This window comes from Netta rufina, assembly GCF_964035555.1.
Source record: "Netta rufina genome assembly, chromosome: Z".
Lineage (NCBI taxonomy): Eukaryota > Metazoa > Chordata > Aves > Anseriformes > Anatidae > Netta > Netta rufina.
This window is the reverse complement of record NC_140126.1, coordinates 78,565,676-78,588,452: the sequence shown is the minus strand read 5'-3', so window position 1 is coordinate 78,588,452 and position 22,777 is coordinate 78,565,676. Positions and strand designations below refer to the sequence as shown.

The following is a 22,777-nucleotide window of genomic DNA, read 5'->3' as shown; positions in this document are numbered from 1 at the left end:
GGGAGGGGGCCCAGGGCTCAGGGGCGCACTGCCGGGGGGCGGGCAGAGCAGCGCACCCCCAAACCCAACCCCCCCCCGCGTCCTTCCCCGCCGGGCCCCGGCGTCGGCGGGCCGCAGGGGCAGCTCCCCGCGGGGATGCAGCCCACACGGGGCCGGGACCCTGCTGGGCGGCTGCGGGTGGACGGGGACCCCCCCCACGGCTCCCCATTCCCCGCTCTGCCCGGCCCCCGGTCCCGCCGCCCGCTCCCCGCACCGGAGGCCGGGAGAGGCCGGTCCGGGACCCCACGGCCTCTCCCGCGTGGGCTCTACGGGCGAAGGAGGTCAAACGCCAGCGGCGTCTGCCGGCAGCAAATTCATTGCGTTTGTTAAAAACGCCCCGCTGGAAACGGGCCTGGGGAAGGGCTGCGGGCGTGGGTGTGGGAGCGTGGGGAGCGGATGCCCACGGGCACCGCCTGCCCCCCGCGCGGGTGCGGGCAGGCGAAAATAAAGATCGGTGGGTGCCGTAGTTGTGTGCGGAGGGAAAGGGGCAGAGTCCCGGGGTCGGCTTGCGGCCACGACCTCGCGCATGGCCCGGCTACGCGGGAAGCGACCCGGTCATGCTTTTTCTTGTCACCCATTTATATATTTATTTTCTGGAAAAAAAAAAAAAAAAGCACCCTTATCATTTTGTTGTTGTTGTTACATGTATATTTATTTCCGGAACAACTTCATCAAAAAAAAAAATAAAAATTTCGGAGAGAGCGTAGCTTCGTGAATTCGCCCCCCTCCCTTCTCCCCCGTTTTTATCGGCGCCTCGGAGGCCCGTAGGGCCAGGCCCACCGGCCCGGTGCCCGCGGAGGGGCTGCCGCAGGGGCAGCGGCTGCAGACGGCGGCGCAAACGGGGGGCAAGAGGGGAGCCCGAGCGAAGCCCCCCTGCGCCAGCGGAGAAGGGCTCAGCACCGGCCCCCGCTCGTCCCCGGCCGGCTGCTGCCCCGGCCATGCCCGGCTTCGGCTCGGCTCGGCTCCGCTCCGTTTTTCAGCGTTTCTCCAGCGAGGCAGCGCAGAGAGGCTGAACGCGGGGCTTTCGGGGACCGCCCGGCTCCCGAGCTGCCAACCCGCGCGTCGCCCCCGTCGGGAGCAGAGCGCAGCCTGGGGCTGCTGGGGCGTCAGCTCGGGAAGGGGAAGTTGGGGCTGCAGAAAAGTTGGTCACAGCCTTCGCCCGGCGGGTGGCAGAGCGGGCAGGGCCGCCGCCGCCGCCGCCTCGCCGCCGCCGCGCTGCAGGCAGCCGAGGCAGCGCTCGAGAGGCGGTGGGTTGCGAACAAACTTTGATTCCTGCTACAACAGATGTCAGAGTTTTCTTGGGTTTTGGCTGCGTCTGGGGACATCTTGTGATGTTTTAGAGAACAGGACATGATCTCACATGGCGAGAAGCTCTTTAGTTTCTTAATCATTTCACGGTTCCTTCAGAGGCTTTTTTCCACCTAAAACGTTTAGTTTCAGCTCAGTGATCAGCTGCAAAAGCTCGGCGGGGAGCGGAAGAGTTGAATTATTCCAACCTGCGAGAGCCCCTCAAAAAAAAGGGGGGGGGGAGAAAACGAGAAAAAGAAGAAAAAAGGAAAAGAGGAAAGAGAAAAAGGAAAAGAGGAAAGAGAAAAAAGAAAAGAAAAGAGAAGAGAAGAGAAAAGAAGAGAAAAGAAGAGAAACGAAGAGAAAAGAAAAGAAGAGAAAAGAAGAGAAGAAAATAGAGGGAAATAGAAAAGAAAAGAAAAGAAAAGAAAAGAAAAGAAAAGAAAAGAAAAGAAAAGAAAAGAAAAGAAAAGAAAAGAAAAGAAAAGAAAAGAAAAGAAAAGAAAAGAAAAGAAAAGAAAAGAAAAGAAAAGGAAAGAAAAGAAAAGAAGAAAAACAGGAAAAGAAAGAAGAGAAAATAAATCAAGGGAAAAGAACGAGAAAAGAAAGAGAAAAGAAAAAGAAGAAAAGGTAGTAACCACACAACGTGGAAACTTTTTCTCTGTCCATTTCACCGAGACCTGATAAATCGGGATGGATTTAGAGAAAACCTACGCAACTCCGCGGGCCGGCCGGACAGGTAGGACTCAGGCTCAGCATCGGAGGGAGACGGGGGGCTTCGCCACCGCGGGGGCCGTCTGGACCCCCGGCCGCGCCTGGCCCCTCCGCTCGGTGCGGTCGCGGCCGCTCACGCGTGGCCGTGGCGCGCCGGGGCCGGGTGGGACGCGGCGGGGCCGTCGGGGCCGTCCGAGGGGTGCCGAGGGGCCCCGCCGCGAAGTGTCGCGGCCTCCCCGGGGCTCCGGGGGTGGCCGCCCGCGGCCGCTGGTGCTCGGCAGCCGCCCGCTGCCCGTTACCGGCCTTCGGCGAGAGCCCGGCGGCGGCAGCGCTGGGAGCCCCCGCGGCGGCACCGGGGCCCGGCGGCCGGAGCGGGGCCCGCGCGGGCGTGCGGGCAGACGAGGCCTCGCCAGCTGCGTATAAAGAATGTAATTTCGAAGCGATCGATGGGGCCTTTTATTAGTTAAATCGCCTGAATAATCGTTTAATCGATAAAGCATTTCATTGCTCCGCGCCGCACGCCCCGGGAAGGCCGTCGAGGAGGAGGGAGGAGGGGGCTGCAGTGGGGGAGGGCGGGGGGCTCGGTCGCCTCTTGGCCGCACGACCGCGGCTCAGCTCTGCCCAGCACGGGACGGCCCGGCTCGGCCGGGCGCTGCGAACCGCTCCGGGCGATGTCGCGGCCGGGGGCTGCCGCTACGTCCTGGGCAGGGGTGGCGGGACGGGACGGGACGGGACCAGACGGGACGGGACCAGACGGGACGGGACGGGAAGGGATGAGGGGGCTTAACTCAGGTGCCCCCGAGCTGCCGGCGCCGTGGAGGAGGAGGAGGACGAGGAGGATGAGGAGGAGGAGGAGGAAGGGGAGGAGGAGGAGGAGGAGGAGGAAGGGAGGGGTGCAGGGCCATGCCCGCCCCGCGCGGCTCGGCGCAGCGCCTGCTTGGTACCCGCACCCCGTTTTCCCGGGCCCGTCGGCGCCTCCTGCGCACGCAGACCCGGCTCCGGCGAGGCAGCCGCTGCCCCGGCCCCCGCAGCGGCCCCGCTCCTCGCTCTGCTCTCCCGGCCGCCCCGTTCCGTTGTCCCGGACCCCAGACCCGCGGCGGCCCGGCCCTGGCAGCTCCGCGCCTCCGGACCCCAGGCAGCAGCGGCCGGGCTCGGCTCCGCGTTTCTCCCGTGCCGGGCCGCACCGGGCTCTCTCCGCGGCTTCCAGCCTGTGGGCAGTCCCCGGTAGCCTCCGCCGATGTCCCCGCGGTTCCCCCGTGGGACCCCTGGCGGGGGCACGGACGGCGCCCGTCCCGCCTGAGCCCCGCAGCGCGGCCGCGGAGTGCGCTCGCTCGCCCTCGAGGCTGCTCTCGCCCCTCTCCGCCCGGGGAGTTTTGGTTTTAACGAAAGCGGCCCCCCTGCCGCCAGCCGCCCCCCGCCGCCCTCGCAGACGGCAGCGGGCGATACCCCCCGGCGCGGCGGACGAGCCCCGTGCTGTGCCCTCGCTGCCGCGGAGCTCGGAGACCCGGCCGCAGACGGGCACAGGGCGCCGCTGCCCCCTCGACGCCGCTGGGTGCCGCGGGCATTGGTCCCGGGGAGGCAGTTTTTGTTTGTTTCTTTATTTGTTTGGTTCTGATTATTTTTGGAGGGGCTGCATCTCACGGCCAGCCCCTGCCGCCCCCCCCCCCCCCCCCCCCGAGCGGGACAGGTCCCGGCGGCGGGGGCGGTGGCGGGGGCGGCCGGCGGGGCTGCGTGCACGGCTCCTGCCGTGCCGTCCGGGGCGGGGGCTCGGACAAACCTCCCCCCGCTCGCAGATACCGCGGCCCGGGAGCGGCCCGAGCGCGCAGCCGAGAGGAGACCGCGCCGTCGAGTCGGCAGCGGAGCGGGCGGGCCGGCGGCGGGGCGGGGGGGCGGAGAGCGAGGGCGGGGGCGCCGCCATCTCGCCCCGACGGCTCGGCCGCCTGGCGGCGCCTCCCTGCGCACGTCGGGCTGCGGCAGGCCCGGCCCCGGCCCCACGCGGTGCTCCCCGACGGAGCGGGGGCACGGAGGGGAGCGGGACGGGGCAGCTCCCGGAAGGGGCGACGCGGCCGTCGGGGGGCCGGGGCCCGGGGGTGGCGGTGCCGGGGTCCCGGTCCCAGCGCCCGGCCGTCGGGGGACGGGAGCGCGAGGCCCCGCCCCGTCCCCGCATGGCCCCGCCCCCTCGGCGAGGCCCCGCCCTCCTCCCCTCTCCTTCCCATCGCCCGCCCCCGCCGCCCCCATTGGCCCGGCGGCGGCCAATCGGCGCCGGCGCCTCCCGGCGCCCCGCGCAGCTCCCCCTCGGCGATTGGCCGCGCCGCCTGAGTGACGGCCGCGGCCCCGCCCCGGCGCTGTCCAGCGGCGCGGTGCTGAAGCCGCCCCGCGGCGCCCCCTGTGCGGGCGCTGCCCGCGGGCACCGGGCCGGGCGCGGGGCGTGCCCCAGACCCGCGCCCCCCGCCCCGCCCCGCCCCGCCCCGCCCCCGCCCGCCACAACCCCCGCGGCCCGGCCGGGGCGGGCAGCGCGGCGGGCGCACGGCCCCAGCCCAGCCTCGGTGTCCCGGGCGCCCGGGGCCGCCGACGGCAGGCGGCGGGGTGGGGAGGGGTCCCCGAGCTGTCCCCGCCCGCGGCCAGCAACGGCGGCGATGGGCGCTGCGCACCCGCGCCCCAAGTCCGACGGCGGCAGCTAACGGCGCGCCCCGCCGGAGCCCCCTCCCCGCCGCTCCCTCCCTCCCTCCCTCCTTCCCTCCCTCCCTCCCTCCCTCCCTCCCTCCTTCTCTCCCTCCCTCCCTCCCTCCGCCCGTCCCCTCCTCCCTCCGCCCGGCCCTCCCGCCCCCTCGCACACACCTTCCTGCCGCCCGCCGCCGCCGCCGCCGCCGCCGCCGCCGCCTCGCCCCTCTTCCCTCCGCCGCTCCGCCCGGGCTCGACAAGTTCCCGCAACTCCCGCGCCGCCGGGAGCCGCGGCGGCGGCTCGGCCGGACAGCACCGGGCGCGGCGCCGCTCGGGCAGCCCCGGCGGCCGCCGGACACAGGAGCGGCGGCGCGGTGCCGCCGCCTGCCTCCCGCCGGTGCTTTCGGCCGCCGGACACAGCGACCCGGGGCCGCCGCCGCCCGCAGCACAAAGAGCCGTCGGGGCGCGCCGTTAGCTGCCGCCGGGGGACGGCGCGGGAGGCTCGGCGCCCGCCGGACCGCGCCGCTCGGGAGCCGGGCGAAAGGCAGCCCGGAGCCGCGCCGCCGCGGCTGCATGGCGCTGTGAGAGCCGCCGCGGCCGGCGGAGGGAAGGCGCACCGACGGGAGCGGCGGGCGGCTGCGGGGCGGCCGGCGAGGCGGCGGTCCCTGCCCGAGGGAACGGCCGAAGGCTGCAACTTGTGCACGGGGATCTGCGCTTGGCCGCCGGTGTCGGATACCCAAGTTTGGGGGCGTGCTTGCTTTTCTTTTCTTTTTTTTTTTTTTTTTTTTCCGCTCCGTTCCGTGTTGCTTCCTCGGCCCCCCCCCCCCCCCCCCCTCCCCCGAGCCCCACACGCGAGCGCCGCCGCCGAACCGAGATCTGATCTGCCAGGCTGCCCGCTCCGGCTCCGGACCGCTCCGATGGAAATACACTGTAAGCACGACCCGTTTGCAGCAATGCATAGTAAGTAGGCTGCTAGTTCAACTTCTCTGACGCGGCAGGGCCGAGCCAGGCCGTGCGCGTTCGCGGACGGGGCCGCCGGGCTCGGTTCCCCCGCCCGCCCGCCGCTGCCGGCCGCGGGGTCCGCGGCGCCGGGGGGAGGCGGCGCCGTCCCGGGGGTCCCGCCCGCGGGCGTCGACCCGGCCCCAAACGAAATCCTGGGCTGCGGCCGGGCGCGGGGCGCGGGACTGGGCGGGCGGCAGCCCCCCGCACCCGTCCTTCGCGGCGCGGCGGGCGGGGGTCGCGGGGGTCTCCCGTCCCCGCCGGGGAGGCTGCTCGCGCCCGCTTCGGTGTTTTTGGCAGCGAGCAGGAAAAGGCGAAATGCTGCAGGCAGCCGGGTGGGTTTTTGTTTTATTTTTTGGTTGTTGCTCTTTGTTTTTTTTTTTTTTTTTTTTTTTTATCTATATATTTTTTTTTCCCTGAGATTCCTCCTCCCGTAGAGAAAGAGCCGATGCATATATATATATATATACATACACACACACACACACTCCTAACTATATTTTTTTATCGATCTATATATATGACACGGACTCATGTGTGTGTGTATATATATATTTATGTATATATATATGTGCAATCCCAAATCAAATATTTGGAAAGAAAGCTGCCCAGTATTTCTGACGAACGGAAAAGTTTGATCTGCGTTATTCCTGGTGTAATCCAGCGTTTTCATATACATTAATTAAAACCGAAAAAACAGGCAGTTTCAAAGGGCGCAAAGTGGGGATGGAGGGACTTTTTTCTTCTTTTTTTTTTAACCATCTGAAGAAAGGCATAACAATTCCTTTGCGTGCTTTGCATCGGGAGCCGCGGCACAGAACAAGTGGGTAGCAGCACTGGTTAAGTTAACAGGTCGTGTGCGATGGGCTTGCCCGAGATTTGTTGTGCTTGAGAGGTCGGGGGAACACTTATCCATTAGCACAGTGTTATGTGAAATGACATCTTCTCTCACGGTGAGTTAAACGCTGCATTACGGCGAGAGATTGCGAGGAAATTTAAGGTAGAACTAATCTCATTTCCTAGTGCACCACAGCCTTTTAGCTAAAAGAAATTTGTTTTCAAAATAAAGCATCCAGCGATAGAGCTACAAATCTGTCTTTCTCCATCTTTCTCTCTCTTTCTCTCTCTCTCTCGTTATCTGCCTGCTCCCCTCTCTTTCTTTCTGTCCGTCACAAGATTTTGGAAGGTGTTTGGAGTAGCTCAGCACAGGCGGGATAGTCGCTGGTAGCTCGCTCCTGCTGCGCGTAAGACTGACTTTTATCTCCCACCAAAACATAGATTTTTTTTTTAAGCTGTGGTTATTTCTCTCCCTTGATTGAACCGAATCGCGCTTTAAAAAGGAGAACTTAAAGGGCGGAGAAAAAAATAAAAAATCTGGGGGCTCCGAGGGGGAGTCGCAGGTCCCCATAGCCGGAGGGACCCGTTGTCGCGGAGCGCGTCTTCGCGGAGGTGCGAGCGAGCGGGCAGCGGCGCTTTCAGACGCGGAGCGTGCGGAGGAAGGGCTTCGCCTGAGGGCACCGGGCATCAGATGTGGGAGCAGACAGCGCGGGTTTCAGCGGCTCCCTCCAATAACCAAAGCCACGGAAAATAGGTGTCTTCTGCAGGAATTTTGTTGAAAAAGGGAAGAAAAAAATAAATAAATCACTGCCCTCGCTCTGATACCGCAGCTGTTGAGGAGGAGACTTCAGTGCCAAAGTATCTCCGGACTCGCGTCTCTCCTCGGGAAAGACGAGGTGGGGGGGGCTGGTTAAAAAAAAAATCCAAGCAGGAAATCCCGGTGCCACGTCCCACAGGAGGGCGGTGAGAGCCGGGCGAAGGGCAGAGGGGCTCCCGCCCGGCGGGGGAGCAGAGCCCGGCTGCGCAGCCTGCGGGGCGCGACGCCGGGGGGCCCTACGCGGCCTCAGGAGCGAGCTCGGGCGGGGGCGACCGGCGAGGGTCGGCCCGGCCTCTCGCCGCGGCAGCCCCGAGGCGACCCGGGCACCGGGAGGCGACAGCGGGGCCACGCGCACCGCACCGTGCCCGCGTCCCGTCTCCGTTCCCGTCCCCGTCCCCTCAGGGCTCTGCTCTGCCGGGAGTGGGGCGCCAAGAACCGGAGCCGGGGGGCCGGAGGGGGCCGGGGGCCCGGGGTCGGGCGCGGGTCGGAGCGGCAGGGCTGGTGCGCGGCTGTGCTCCTGCCTCGGACCGGGTCGGTGTCCCGGGGCCGCCCCAAGCTCTCCGGAGCCGGAGGCGCACGGATGGGCGGCGCGCCGGGACCCCCGCGCTGTGCCCCGCCGGGCTCCCGCAGTCCCGGTACGCGACCACCCGGCCGGGGCCAGCCCCGCACGGAGCTCGGGGTGGGGGGGGGGGGGGGGCGGCAGGTGCCGAGGGGACGGCGCCCGGCGCTTCGACGCCGCTCCCGCTTGAGCGGGCGGTGGCGGGGCTGGGGGCGTCCCGCGGACTCCCCGCGCCCCGCTCCGGCCCAGGGCGGGAGTCACCCGCAGCCTTTGTTCCCCCGGCGGCCACGGGGTGGGCTGGGCTTTCGGCCCGGAGAGGGTCTCCAAAGGAAATACTTTTTTCCTCCTCCCTTCATCCCTTCCCCCTTTCCTTTCCCTCCTTTCCTCCTTTCCTTTCCCTCCCTTCCTCCCTTCTTTTCTCCCTCCCTTCCTTGCCCTCTCTCCTTCCCTCCCTCCCTCCTTCCCTCCCTCACTCCTTCCCTTCTGGACCTCCCCCACCTGCACAATTTTGTCATTCGTACTGAATACCCTGTCCATGATTTCATGTCATTAAAGCTGCTAAGAGGTGAAAACCCTGACGTCTCGTTCACTACAGCTTTGTTGGGTTGCTCCTGCATTTTTATCCTTAGTGAGTAGTGGGTTTTCTTTCTTCCCCCCGGCCACGCTACCATTTCAGCACCAGCGCAGCGCAGCATTCCCTGTGCGCGACCGGGAGCTCCTTTGGCAGGTGCTGCTGAAGGCAGCCCCGCTGCCCTGGGCCTGCTCCCAACAAACTTGGGATACACCTCGAGCCTGAAGCGTCATGCAGCCTCTGGGAAAGGTCTGCTTCTAACGCTGGTGATGGCAGAGCAGCACTTGTCTGCTCGTTGCAGGCTTTACCTGGCTTTGACAATCACTTATTCTATATGGATTAATTATTTGTCCTGATAGTTTTAGAAGGTGTTTGCAAAGTTTGACAGCAGTTTGTCCGTGGTGCAATGGCTAGATTTAAATAAAACTGCTTTATTTATATATATATATATATATGTATATGTATATGTATATATATATCTAAACACTGAGGCATTTGACTTGTCACTTTATTCAGTACCACTCAATTTCTGTGTAAATAGAGACATTTTCTCTATTATTTTTGTTCCAGCATTGACATCTGTACTGCCCCTATTGCTTGTTTGCAATTTCTCCACTCTCTCCAATCTAAGTAGTTTGGATGATTAACATCACAAGGGTTAATCATATTTTCCTACTTGGTGGATGGGATTATTACGTACATGTTCGTGGGTTTTACACGATTTCACTACCATCCATCTAACTGGGTCCCATTTCCCATCAGACATATGCCTCACCTTGCTAAAGGTGAACAGTGCAAATCTGTTACAAAAGGAATAATATATTGGGCTTGCCTCAGTGTTCACATTTCATTTGGGTGATCATAATACCTGCCAAGACTGCTATAAATTATTGGAGCAGAAGACGTTCTCTGTATTTTTTTTTTTCCCCACTCTCGATTAAGTTCAGTTGTTTTGAAAAAATAACGTTTAATTGCAGGTACCCCCTTTTCTGCCTAGACACAAATAACGTGTACGCTGAGCAGTCACCCAGCCTTATTTTATTTTGCTTCATAGCCGGCGGCTGGCTCTTTCCCACCAGGCACCTCCAGGTCTGCCCACAGAGTCTGTGGTCCGGCAGCCTCGGCCCTGTGTTTGGGAGGGCCATGGCCCACGCCTGGTGGGGCTGGGTGACCGTGCGTGGTCTCAGGTGGCCATTTTCCAGCGCAGAGCCCTCTCTGCCTTCAGGCAGGTGGGTCCTCCCCGTTGGCGAGTGGCACAGGGGGCTGCAGAGCGCGGCCTCCGGGCTGCGGGGTGACCTGCCTGCGGGAAGCACATCCCCAGCGCCGCTGGGAGGACTGCAGCACACAGGTCTCTTTCCAACTCTGACAACGCTGTTCTTTTCCTGCCTTTTCCCCCCTCCCCTGGTCTGTTTCAGGACATGGAGGTGTGAATCAGCTGGGGGGTGTTTTTGTGAATGGCCGCCCCCTCCCAGATGTCGTTCGCCAAAGGATCGTGGAGCTTGCCCACCAAGGGGTCAGGCCGTGTGACATCTCCAGGCAGCTCCGCGTCAGCCACGGCTGCGTCAGCAAAATACTTGGCAGGTAAGGGTGGGCAACAAATCTCTTGTGTCCATCAAGAGAAAAAACACCCTTAATTAAAGGTTACCAACACGCAAGGACAAGGGCTCATGATCACCACTCATGATTTTGCACGCCTGACGTGTAAAAAAAACGCAACTGTTTATATGTTTATTTCACCCTGTTCAAAGTCTCTTAGAGGTAATTCTAATGCACAGTGCACAATGCCACGTGTGATATTTGGTGTATATGTGGCATATATTCTGCAGTAGTCTGTTGTGAATACATAGAAAAATCTGCGAGTCAGCTTCAGTAAAATGGAGAGGAAAGAGAAGTTGGGGAACATTCAGGGAAAGTAACTCGTGCTTTCTGAAAAAGACTTACTTTTAGCAATTTTATCATTCTACACTGCATGAATGTTCTCAAGCGTTCATTCACACACGCTATATTGAATCTGTCCCACTGTTTAATTTGAGGCCTTTTCCTACTCTTGTGGTGGAATATGTTCTTAATTAGAGCAGAGAATACGATAAGTAGCTGTTAACCATCTTACATTTGTTTTTTTTTGGGAGTAGCTTTCCATTCAGATGGAACTTGCTAAAACCAGTACAGAGACGGCAAATTAATCTCTGAATTATTATCATTTCCTGATTTTGTTTTAAAATATTATTCAGATTCAGGTTTAAAAAAATCCTTTCTTCTTTGTATCTTCTGAGCATCATTTGTATAAAGTACTGTATTGAAGTAGTTTCGGATTCCAGGTTGAAAATTCTGAGGTATCTAACCATCTTATAGTAAGGACTTTTTAAATTATTATTATTATTATTTTATTCTTGTTGCTGTTATAATATGTGTGTACTTTTTTTTTTATATATATAATTTGTAAAAGTTAATTTCTGACATGTTCACTAAACTTTAACCGTTAATTTCATTGTTTAGCATTTTACTTCTACTGTTACTATTTGTACCGTCTTCCTCTTTTCCATTTTTTAATCAATTAGCTTTACTGGTCATTCCATAGATGTAAAAACTGTTAAAGGACCTTTTTGTTGTAGCATGCATGAGGTCCTGCTCTGATTAGCAGCATTTCTGATCTCTCAGTGACAATTTAAGTGTTCACAAGCAAATTTACTTGCTGAAGTCATGGACCCCCCCAGTTTTGTAGAAGACAGCGTTCTTTTCCCTGTAACACCCTGTTATCTTCAGTCAGCTTAACCGCTGAACTCTATCTCACTAGGCTTGGACTGTGTGCTTTTAGAGTTGCATGAGCTGGTGTGCGGGTTAAGCTGAGCATCTGTCCTTCTTCTCTTTTGCATTAGCTGCTCAGAGGTGCGTTCCCCTTCAGGTTGTAACCATTCCTCCTGGTCGTACATTGGCGTGACTTTAAAGGACATCGACACCTTTACTACTTGATAGAGAAAAACTTTCTGAGGGCTTTATTTGAGACCTGCCTGCCCCTCCCAGGCTATTTCATACTGTTAGAGCTGTGCATCCATGCTCAGAACGGGTTTCTGCTCCTGGTGTGACCATTATATAGTTTGCTTTGTGATGCTCCGCACTGCAGCAGACTTACCAGCAATTCCCCTCAGGACCAATGTAAAACTAAGAAATGGGCAATTTATTTACTGGGCAAATGTCCAGTGGTTTTACTTTTGCTCATTTGAATAGATTTATCATTAGATACATTTGCGGTATACAGCTGAGAATGAAGCTCCAAAGCTTTGTCATTAAAGTTGTCAAAAATAAATTGGAATTTCATACCTCATTATTTTCATAACTAATAATTACGGTGGGTAAAATGTCACTGTAATTGGAGCTCCGTGTGTGTGTGTGTTTGTGTGTGTCTGAAGAACAGGAATCCTTACGAAAAATCTTTACATTTGGAATTTTATGGTTGGAGTTTTCCTATCAGCCTTCAATACAGCCTTAACAACCAGCCTTGTATTGGGCAGCCCACAGGGTGGGGACCAGATGGTTGCAGTGCAGGTGACACTATCTCTGTCCCAGAGGTAGGTTCTGCAGGGGTGCACAATATTTACCTGCATTGCCAATTTGTTGGCAGCAAAAGGCCTGGACCTTGTGCACGTGAAATGAATCTGACTGCAGCCAGCCTTGTCTTTAAAATGGAGATGGGAGTCAGGGATGCCAGCACTGTGCAGTCTGCCACTGCTTCGTGCTGCTCCCTCCATTAGTTGCTCGGGTGAACCAGAAAGCGTCGGCAGTAGTGTTGCTGGTAATTCACCGACCCCTGCTGCAGGCAAGTTCTCCTAGCTGCCCAGGAAGACGGGTCCGGGCCCAAGCCTGCGCCCTTCCACACAAGACAAGCCGCCTGCGAATGTGTGTGAGCTTTTGCACGGCTTGAGGTGGTGAAAGTAGGTTGGCAGATAAGATTTAGAGTGAAGTTCTTTCTGTCTGGAGGGCACCATGTCTTTGTTCCATTGCTGCGGCAGCGTTTTTGGAAAGTGCCTCCACGCACAGTCCCGCAGCAAGCTCACCGCTGCCACGCCAGCCGGCAGCGCCGGGGTGCTGAGGGAGTCTGCGGTCATGCGTTACCCACCCTTAGCAGAGATAGCTGTGGGAAACACTGTCTTGTCCACTCAGTGACAGCTTCCCCAGCTTGCTAGCGTCTGGTTTCTGTGCATGAGGGTTGTTCTCCATCAGTGGGGTAGCTGGCCGCAGGATGCTGCCCGAAAATGACGCACAGCCGTGTGAGAGATGAGCACAAAGGAACGCTTGTAAAATCCATGGTTTCAGATGGAAGGAAGAAAATTACAACTTTCTGTTTGGGTAACATTTATTGTATGGCTTCCTTTCACACCCTTCTTACAGTAGAAGTTCTACTAGAAAAGGTTATGAGGCTGGGGATGTAAGGTTTTAGAAAGTTTGTGATCCGAGTTTGCCTTCATTTTATTATGTCCTCAGAAAATTAAGCACAGAAGGAGCAAAATACTACCCTCCTGCCCTAAAGCTCATGACTAGGGGACACTAGGAGGGTTAATCTATCTCTGACTCTTGACACTGTCCATTACTAATATCACCTAAATTTAAGTGGAGACTGAGTCCACATCTGCACCCAGAATATCTGAAAACATGTACAAACAACATGGTATTAGTCCCTTCAAAGGAATTTTAGCCCCCCCCCCCCTCGCCCCCAGCTCTCTGAGGAAGATTAAAAAGTAGTGACCTGACAGAAATTTAACCAGCATGGTTGCATGCTACAGTGAGACAGACTTTCACTGTGCAGCCTGTTTGTGTTCTGATTTGCTCATGCTGGAAAGACTGTAATTTTATTATTAATATTATAATAATAATAATTATTATTTTTATATAATGGGTATGGCAAGTAGCTGCAGAGAAAACACATTAAGAAATAATCTTACATTCTTATTTGGTAGTCTTTTCTGAGCGCCTTACTGGAAATTGGGCAGAGAGCAGTCGGTGGACATGTTTAAGATGCTAAGAGACTACATCTTGGTGGGTCTCTGGTTGAAAGGCTCATGAAGTCAGGGTCTATTCAGAAAGGATGAGCCAGATAAGGGCAGCTAGGGCGGTGGTTGCAGGTAGCCTGGGGATTTATTTTTCATCTGGTTACAAGGAAATTCACAAGATACAAAACGTGCATGGCCAGGAGAATATCTTGTGTGTTGCACTCCCTGAAATCTCAGCACAGAGGGGCGTGATTTCATTCCTAGTCTCTTCTCTGGTCTTCGGTGGGTAGTATTTTATGGACATATTTTAACAGCATTTTCAAGACTTATTAAAAAGGGGGAGATGGATAGGGCTGGGGATCCCAGCTGTGACATTTTATTGCAATTCTATTAAAGGCAGTTGTGCCTTTACATGTGATTTACATGCAAAAAAGAAAAAAAATTCTGTCTGACATATCTCAGTCAGTTTAGGGGTGCACTCCTACCACCTTCCCTTGTATGACAGCAGAACTGCTCGCGTGTGTAAAGATCGTGTACGTGAGAATGGATCGTGGAGCTGGTCAGATAAACCAACACCCAAAACTGAACCCCTTGAGAATGTGGACAGCTCCTTTTACCTTAAAATTTATGGTTACAACTATTAGAAACATAATATTAAAAATAATATATTCCAAAAAATATTAACTATTAAAACAGTAACATATATATTGAAACAGTTAAATGGGAAAAAGGTATGCCAACATATTTATTTTGAAGGTGCAAATAAAATACGATACCCAGCCTTCATTTCACTGTGAAATGGTAACACATTCTAGATATTAATGACAGAGAATTTCATTAGAAACAGTAATTTACTACAAAAAGTGGTCTTTGGTGTGATTTGTTTCTATTATTGCCAATACCCCTGATTAATAACACATATTTGCACTTAATTTTGGATCCTGGAATGCCTTTTAGTCTTGCACAGCTTTTTTTTTTTTTTTGTCTTTCTGTTATGAAAAAAATATATATTCTATGCTATGGCCCAATTCCAATTACTATAAGTTAATCTACTAGGTGATAAAACACTACATAGGCAGGAAATATGTATGTTAAAGTGAAGATGTATCTCAGGATTTGCTGGGTTTTGGTTACCTTGAAATTATGTTCTCTATAAATCTCAAAGCATGTTCTCTGTCTATTTGTGATAACTGAAGGTTTGTTTTGGATGTTGTCCCAGGTATTATGAAACCGGTAGTATTAAGCCTGGAGTGATTGGAGGATCAAAACCAAAGGTCGCCACACCCAAAGTCGTCGAAAAAATTGCAGAGTACAAACGCCAAAATCCTACCATGTTTGCCTGGGAGATCAGGGATAGACTTCTTGCTGAGAGAGTATGTGATAATGACACCGTGCCCAGCGTCAGTTCAATTAACAGGTAAAGATGTGTATGGTCCTGGGGAGGGACTTTGCTAGAAAGTGTTGTTCTCTGAATTCTCATTTGTCGGTAGAAATGTGTGTTTTGGGTTGTTTGCAAGAAATGCAGTTTACATGTGTTTACATAATGTATTTGGGGCTTTGGAGTGGCTGTGCGGTCACCCTGGTGGCGACAGCCTCACGGTCATAAGTATTTCCTAGGACTGGGCAGGTTGTGCTATTGGCCTTTGCTTCTTTTCTGTCTTTTCCCATTCCCTAGTCCATGCCTTGCAGTTCTTGCTGGTAGAGATCTGTGTTGATTTGACCCAAATGATGCCTCCACTGTGCTGGTACTTCCTCTTGGGGAAAGCTGAGACTGCAACTGAGTTGCGTGGTGGTGTTGATCTGGAAAAAGACAGGCACCTAGGTACCTCAGGAGATGATCCATAGCACAGGTCTCAAGGTCTTCATGTCCTGCTCAGTACTGCTGCAGTTGACCTGGAACTCTGCTGGCCACGGTCTGGTACTGTTAGCATGAATAAACCAGGGAAATTGTTAGCATGAATAAACCAGGGAAAACCCTCTCAAGTACTTAGCTGTATCTCCAGCCCTCCAGAGTGATAATAGGGTATTAATACCTGGAAGGCAGAGCATGCAGGCACCCTCAAGCACACCAACAGCCCCTGGCAAGCCGAGTCTTTTCATTTTCTCTCTGGAGTATTTTCTGTACTGGGCTTTGGTCTCACTGCTCTGGTGAGATGGTTCTCTCTTGTGCAATTTCATGCGAATTCTTTGAGTGCAGCTAGCTATAAAGTCCCATCTGTGTCCATGGACGTGAAATAAATTGATGCACTCTTCTTTTATTGGCTATCCCAACCTGATTTGCATTCATGGAGTTGCCACTTGAGTAGCAGGACTGACTTCCCCAGTGTCAGTGCAGAGTGGTGGCTCTGTCTTGCTGAACTAAGAGTTGAGTTATCCATCTGCATGGTTAAGTGCAAAAACGGGTGAGTTCACTCACAGCCTTTGCTACTGCCTGGAAGTTCCTGCCTAGTTTAGACTCTGAAACAGCACTTGGTAATGCTATGGACATCGCATTTTCAATTTAAAAAAAAGAATTTGAGGAATGATATGGACACCATGAAAATTGAAGGAAAATCCTGTTCTGTCCGTTCTCAGCTAACTAAGGGCAGACTTTGCTTGCGTAAAAGTCAACTCAGCACCTGTCAAGTCAGAAGCATTAAGGCTGCTATGAGCAGTCCTATGTTTATGTCGTAGGGCTTCAAGCATTCTCCAAAAGACTGCCAAAAATGCACTCGTAGCTCTAGAATGCAGACACTAAGTAGGTTCCAGTGTGTTTTGATCCACTTTCCTTATTCTACCTCCTGCTTTATCCTTGATAATGTCTGTGCACTCACTGACTTCTCATCAGAATCTCTGTTTCATGATCTACAGCCAAGTTATTTGGCTGGAAATCTCATTCTTTCTCATCTGCATGCAACTGTGGCTAAGATCTTTCCTTTTTCTGAAGGGTGTGAAACCCCTTTTGAAATCCACATGATCTTTTTGAGTCAGCTTGTTTACCTGGAGAACTGTTTTTGCCAGCCTAGGAGCACATCCCCAAAACCCAAAACAAACTGTTATGCCAAGAGCCTGGAAGCTACATCAAAATACTTGGCTTTAATGCTAAATCCTCACAGTTCTGTGGTGCAGTCTTTGGACTTGTCCTTCCACGTTTCAAGACTTTGCAGATAGGGCTATCATGCAGCAAGGGTGCAAACTTCTAGTATGAAGGTGTAATGCCCTTATTCAGCCCTGAGGTGCAAGTGGGATGTTGCCTTTTAGCCACTGATGTCAGCTCCCACCAGAAAACAGAAGGACGGTTACTGCCTTGGAAGAAGCAAGGTGAACTGAGCCATAAGCCTTCCTGCAGTGGCAGCCTGCAGTGTGGAGAGGAGTGATTCTCCAGGGCTGTGTCATGGAGAGCTGCTGTTGCTGTTGCTGAGAGCTGAGGGGCTGGGGCGCTGCCCTGTAAAGCCTCTGTGGTGGTCTACACATAGCATGTCCTTGCTACGGAGGGTGCATTTCAGCAGATGAATTTGAGTTGCTGCCCCCCTATATAAATGAATAACAACTACTATTATTAATTAGTAACATTAATTAATATTAATAATAGGCCACTCTTCCGCAGCAGGAGCAACTCTGTGCAACTAAGGCATAATTAATCATTGCGATTAGCTTTGCTCAGATAAGCTGCCCAGCTGCTTCAGTGTGCTCCAGTCCCCTGTCCCTCCAGAGATGAAGATATTTCTGTGTCAGAAGGCCCCAGACACCCTTCCTTTGGCATGACAGGAAGGAAGCCTTGTACAGGGTGCTATTTTCAGTCTTGCTCATGCGGGGTCCTTTGTCTTCTTTGGCTGTGTGCTCTCCCCCACCAATCTGCCTGCACAGCTCCCTGCAGCTCCTGTGTGCAGCCAGCTGCTTTGGCCCTGTGTGGAGGCAGAAGAAGCAAGGGACCCCATCACCAAGGAGTTTGAAGATGTCTAACAGCCAACGGCTTCACCTTGGTGCTGACAGCTGAATGTAGACTTGTTTTCACACCTAGCCCCATTGCAGGAAGGGAAGGGGCAGGCAGCGAGTCCTGTGCTGAGGAGGGGGCTGGGCGTCACCAGTACAGGTTCACGGGCTAACTTTCCAGCAAGTAACAGTTTTGTGTTCTCATGACGCATCCCCATGCCGCATCTGTCTCACACCTCCCATCCCCTCCTCTCCCCTCTTCCAAATTCAAGGCAGGCAGAAATGGGAAAAGAGTTTGCTAGGTAAACACAGGATAAATGCTTACCACAGCATTACAACTGCGTAAACAGTGCATAAAACAGAGACATGTGATTTGACTAAGGAGTGTGCCTCGCTCAAGCCCGTTTTGATTCCACTGCAGCCTTTGGCAGAACTGTGTAATCCCTGGAGGCGTTTCAGACCCCTTCTTTTCTTTTTTAACAGTGCATCGGCAGGTGAGCGTTTGATAGAGCACTTCCTCAGCTCTTCTTAACAGCTGCCCTTTGTCCTGTAACACAACGCATGCCTTTTGTCGTCTCTGCTCATTTGAATGTTTCCTGATTTACATCATTATAACTCAGAGCAGAGGCTGTCCCCAGCAAAGACAATGTAGTAATTCAGCTTTTAAGATTAGCATTTAATCCACCACATTTTTGTTTTAATATTAATTTGGATAAGCAGAATCCTTTCAGAGGTATCCAGGTTCTCTAGATGTGCGAGTACTATTCCCGGGGTGGGTTAGTGACAGATTTACAAATGTGTTCAAGCACCCATGGCTGCAGATAGCGGTCTAGTGGAGCACTTGAACTCGGTAGTGTCTGGTTCCCCGAAGATGTGGTGTTGGGCCTAGCCGGTGGCCAAATAGCTACCGACGTGTCCTTCCTGGGCATTAAGGACTATGTCTTCAAAGGGACTGAAGCACCACTCTCTGCTGGATCTCAAGGAGTGTGTAGGAGTTGGTCAGGTACCTAATGTCCCTAATGACTTGGTCTGGTGGCAAAAATGTAGTCCAGGGTCTGCCTGCAATACACAGGAAGAAATTTTTGTATTGATGTAGATATCCCAAAGTGAAAAAGTAGAGTATGGTGTGTCCCCTGTAATTGTATGCTTAATGCTAAGTAGCCATTTCTTTTCAACTGCTTACAGGATCATACGAACAAAGGTGCAGCAGCCACCCAATCAGCAAGTCCCAGCCTCCAGTCACAGCATAGGTAAGAAAAGCTTGCTTTTTTTTTTTTTTTTATATTTTTTTTTATATATTAAAAAAATAGCATAATGGATTACAAATATTCTAAAGAACTTTTAATCATTCTTATGGACAGATAATTCTGCATAAAACACTTCAGCACACGTGCTAATGCACCTTCTTTGTCATTCTCCAAGGACTGAACATAGTAAATGAATTTTATAAATACTGTTAAAAGGTTTTGACTTTTACTGATTATTATGATAAATAGCTTTCACCATGAGACAGAAAATTGAAATCTAAACCAAAAAAAAACCACTAATGGGGGTCTATAGAATGTCAGATAATTAAAGTAATAAATCAAGAAAGGGATACTTATTCATAACATTTTCTGCATCATTAGTCAGTAAGTAGTTTTGAATGTGTTTTTTCTTTTTTTTTTCATCTATCAACCATCCCTTCCATAATTCTTTGTGCACTTGCAGTCTTGAGTGAAGAAGTAGCAAAACTTTCCTAAACTTTAATTTAGATGCAGACCAGCAATATTCAGCCTGGACTAATGCAAGGCTGCTGGAGGTGGTCTCTGGAAAGGGTGTCCTGACTGATGAGGCAGCCTCTGCGGCAAAAGCCGCTGTGGCAAAGATAAGATCATGCTTCTTATGCAGGAGGGAGGCAGACAGGTGTGTGTGCATCTCAGTTCTTCTGTGTGTTCAGACTTTCACCTGTGAAATAGGCTAAGTGCTCACTGACCTTTTTTTTGGCAAAGGTAGGCTGGTGCTGTGAGAGGCACAGTATCTCACAAAGAGCTGTGTTAAATGCTGAGCTTATCCCACAGATTGTGCTCCAGTCCAGCATCCTGGGTCTGTCTTTCTTGAAAATGCCAAAATAATCTCTGTGGAGGGAAAGCAGCCATCAGATTGCTCTGGTAGCTTAGGGGCTGCCTCTCACTGAGAAAAACAAGAGCAGAGATGAGCCGTCTTGCTTCTTGGGGCTAAGGGTTGGTAGAGGCAGCTGGGATTTAAGGTGTCTGCTCTGTGCAGAGCAGCCTGTGCTTTGGGGCAGTGCGGAGCCCTCAGGGATGTAGGGATGTGCCAGTGCAGGGCCAGCCTGTGAGCTGCCATGTTCCACCCCGTCCCATTTCTAGAGTCTCTTCTCCCCATGCTGCTGTGTCCTCAGAGCCTTCCACCTGGCTGGGGCTGTGAGCTGACGTGTTGCAGGGTGGCGTTTGCTGCCTTCCTGGCCTGCAGCTGTCATGCCACGGCGGCAGGGGGCTTTCTGCCAGGCTGGTGCCTGTGCTGTGCTGCCCGCTGACTGCCTGGCCTTGCCTTGCCTTGCAGCCTCCACAGGGTCCGTCACCCAGGTGTCCTCTGTGAGTACAGACTCTGCCGGCTCGTCCTACTCCATCAGCGGGATTCTGGGGATTGCCTCCCCCGGCACCGAGAGCAACAAGCGCAAACGAGATGAAGGTAATGGCAGCGGCTTTCTCTGGGGGTGCTGGGACCATGCATGCTGGTGGGCAGCTGGCCTTGGTGGCAGTGGGGCTCCCGGCCGGGGGCGATGTGGTCTGTGGGGCTGCCGGGGCTAAGGTGGGTGGGAGGGAGATGCAGGTGCCCTTCGCCGGCCCTCGGCTTTGGGGAGTCCTGTCTGAATGCTGCAGGGCCTTTCCTGAGGTTGCAGCCCAGCTTGGGGGCCTTCTGCATGACCCTGTGGTCCTTTGCTGTATACGAAGGCAGTGTTTTTTCTAGGAACAGGGTCCTGACGTCTTAGAAAGCAGTTTCAATGTGTCAGGCTTTGGTTGCCTTCTCTTCCCGGCTGAGGAACATCTCTCTGCCACCAGTGAAAAGGGGAAGAATCCTTGTATTGATTCTGTGGCCACCTGAAGTAAAAAAAATGCCAGGGAGGTGTCGCCATCCACAAAGATACAGAAAATTAACAGTAGAGCAGTCTGTGATGCTGCATTTATCAGGGGCTGTTGTCAGCCCAGATAGCAGAGGAAACAAATGACTGTGGCTTGAATTGAACATTGCCTGCAGTCCTCAAATCAGGGTTTATAGTTGTCCTTCACTAGTAAGAGCTGGGGTCAAGACCACATCATTTGATGTGCATGGGAGCAGAGGGCACAGCAGGGGCTTAGTGGCAATGCTGCGGTCAAGCGCGTGGGAAGGCACTCAGGTAAGATGTCACTGGCTCCTACCAGTGGGTGGGAGGCCCATGGGTGCTCTTTTTTCTAATGTGCTGCCACCCTGCCCTCCAGAACATCAGATTCCCATTTCTTGCCTTTGAGCTCCTGTGGTAATGTGCTCCACATGTCTGTGGGGAGGGGGTCCTCTTGGCCACGTGCAGGCAGAGGTCCCATCTCTGCCTCTGAGAAGAGGCAGAGATCTCTACCTTGGATAGAGGAGCGGCCACAGGAAGTAGTAAAAGAGGAGAAAAGAGGTTTGTTCAACAAAGATTGCCGAGCAGAGGAGAAAGTAATGGTTTTCACTGTGGCCTGGAGCTCACTGCTTGGCTTTGGAGGAACACGTTGGAAATGTGACCTACCTCCCAACACCCAGGGGTACCAGCGTGGGTCCAGGCACTGCTCTGCAGCCAGCCCTGGCCATGAGGTCAGTGAGTGAGGATCAAATGTGGGTCTTGTGCCTCCTTCTCCATCTCCTCATCCCCTGGGACACCCAGTGCTACATGTGGACAGAGGTAGAGGTGGGCAGATGCACAGAAACTCTGGTGCGATAAGCCTAACTTCTAGAGAAACAGGCTAAAAACAGGCAAGGAGCATGGAGTCTCTGTTGCACAAGCAGAAGGTAGGTGTCTGCAGATATCCTGTTGGATTATAGAGTAATGTTCAGTTTACTAAAACTGCGGAAAGACTGCTGAGAGCTTTGTGGGGTTGATTTCAGTCACATGGGAAGCGGCTGTGAGTATAAAACTGAAAGTTCAGGTAGTTGCTGAATATGCCTTTTTTTTTTGTTTGTTTATTCCCAAATCAAAGCCATAAGTGCACAGATAAGTATATATATTAAAGCAGGTGAAGTAGATTTTTTTTTTTTTTTAATGAGCAGGAAAGAGGCAGTTTGTGTTGCAAGTTATGTGACTCTTTCATGGCATTGTCCTGAAGCTCCAGTTCTTGGATGTGTGTGATTACAGATTCACTTATTTAAGCAAGAAGGAAGAACTCACAATTGTAGATTAAAGATTTAAATGCTTCCTTGGGAAGATCAGAGGCATAGCTGAGAAATTCCCCAGCCTTTGCCAATTGACTATTAGAAGATCACATGATTTATAAAACAACCCCGTTGTTTTGGCAGTATGAGTCATGATTTTTGAGCTTGTAAGTTGGACAGCAATGCTGTCTTCAGTAGACCATTTAAATTGCTTTTCTAACAGCTTGCAGCTGCAGATTTGGAGAGGTGTGTGAAGGACAGACTTTGTACATAACCTGATATTTTAACATCTTTGTCCATTTGAAGGGGATCCCAGGGAGACTCTATAACCCCTCCTCATCCTGCTCAGCAAAAGTTATCCCTGCACAGCTAGATTTGAGGTGTTCACAAAGGAGTCCTAGATCTCTGCACTGCAGATGACAAAAAGGTGAATCAAATGCTAGCCTGTAACGTGAAGAAGAGAAGCATGTCATCTTTTAATTGCAGACTGTATCATGATGCAGATGCACAAGGGGGCAGAGTTAACTTTACCATTTACAGACCTCTGAGAGCTGGAGGGAGACTACCTCCATAGCAATCCTGTTATATCACCTCTTTAACATATCGCTTCTTTTCTCGGTAGCTGTTGCAAGATGCATGCCTGCTGCTATAACTTTGTATATTTGTTCACATATAAATAGAGCCACAGTGTGTAGCATTTGTCTGGTGATCCTGGCTTCCCTTGCCTGGGGAATGAAGTAGGGTGCAGTCACCCCTCAGTTCTTCCAGCTGCATTGAGTACTTGGTGTGATTCATTATCCGGTTTTGTTCTCCTCACTCTTGACATTTTTTTAGCGAATGTCACCAGTCTTTATCCCAGTAGGGAGCTTGCTGGGTAGCAACAGGGGCAAACCAAATCCGACAGTCTTTATTGGTTTATATAGCTGAAGGTGTCATTTTTTTCCCTGCTGTAATATGGACTTGGAGCAGATGTGCCTTCGTGGGGGATCGGTTGCTTTCACTTGTGGTTA

General features: G+C 53.3%; 1 protein-coding gene across 8 annotated transcripts in view; it reads left to right on the top strand.

The window, feature by feature from the left end:
- Positions 1 to 2,019: 2,019 nt before the first annotated feature.
- The window catches only part of PAX5 (paired box 5), a gene marked incomplete at both ends in the record, with an annotated part of 137,886 nt that continues 117,128 nt past the window's right edge, over positions 2,020 to 22,777 (top strand). For 4 of the 8 annotated variants that reach the window (XM_084304932.1, XM_084304929.1, XM_084304928.1 and 1 more), the window contains 5 exons: positions 2,020 to 2,065; positions 9,900 to 10,065; positions 14,689 to 14,886; positions 18,567 to 18,631; positions 19,944 to 20,072. In XM_084304932.1, the coding sequence (XP_084161058.1) occupies positions 2,020 to 2,065; positions 9,900 to 10,065; positions 14,689 to 14,886; positions 18,567 to 18,631; positions 19,944 to 20,072 (604 nt within the window). Of the gene's footprint in view, positions 2,066 to 5,618; positions 5,662 to 9,899; positions 10,066 to 14,688; positions 14,887 to 18,566; positions 18,632 to 19,943; positions 20,073 to 22,777 lie in introns of those variants that run through there. The other 4 variants (XM_084304933.1, XM_084304931.1, XM_084304930.1 and 1 more) reach the window with 3 other exon arrangements.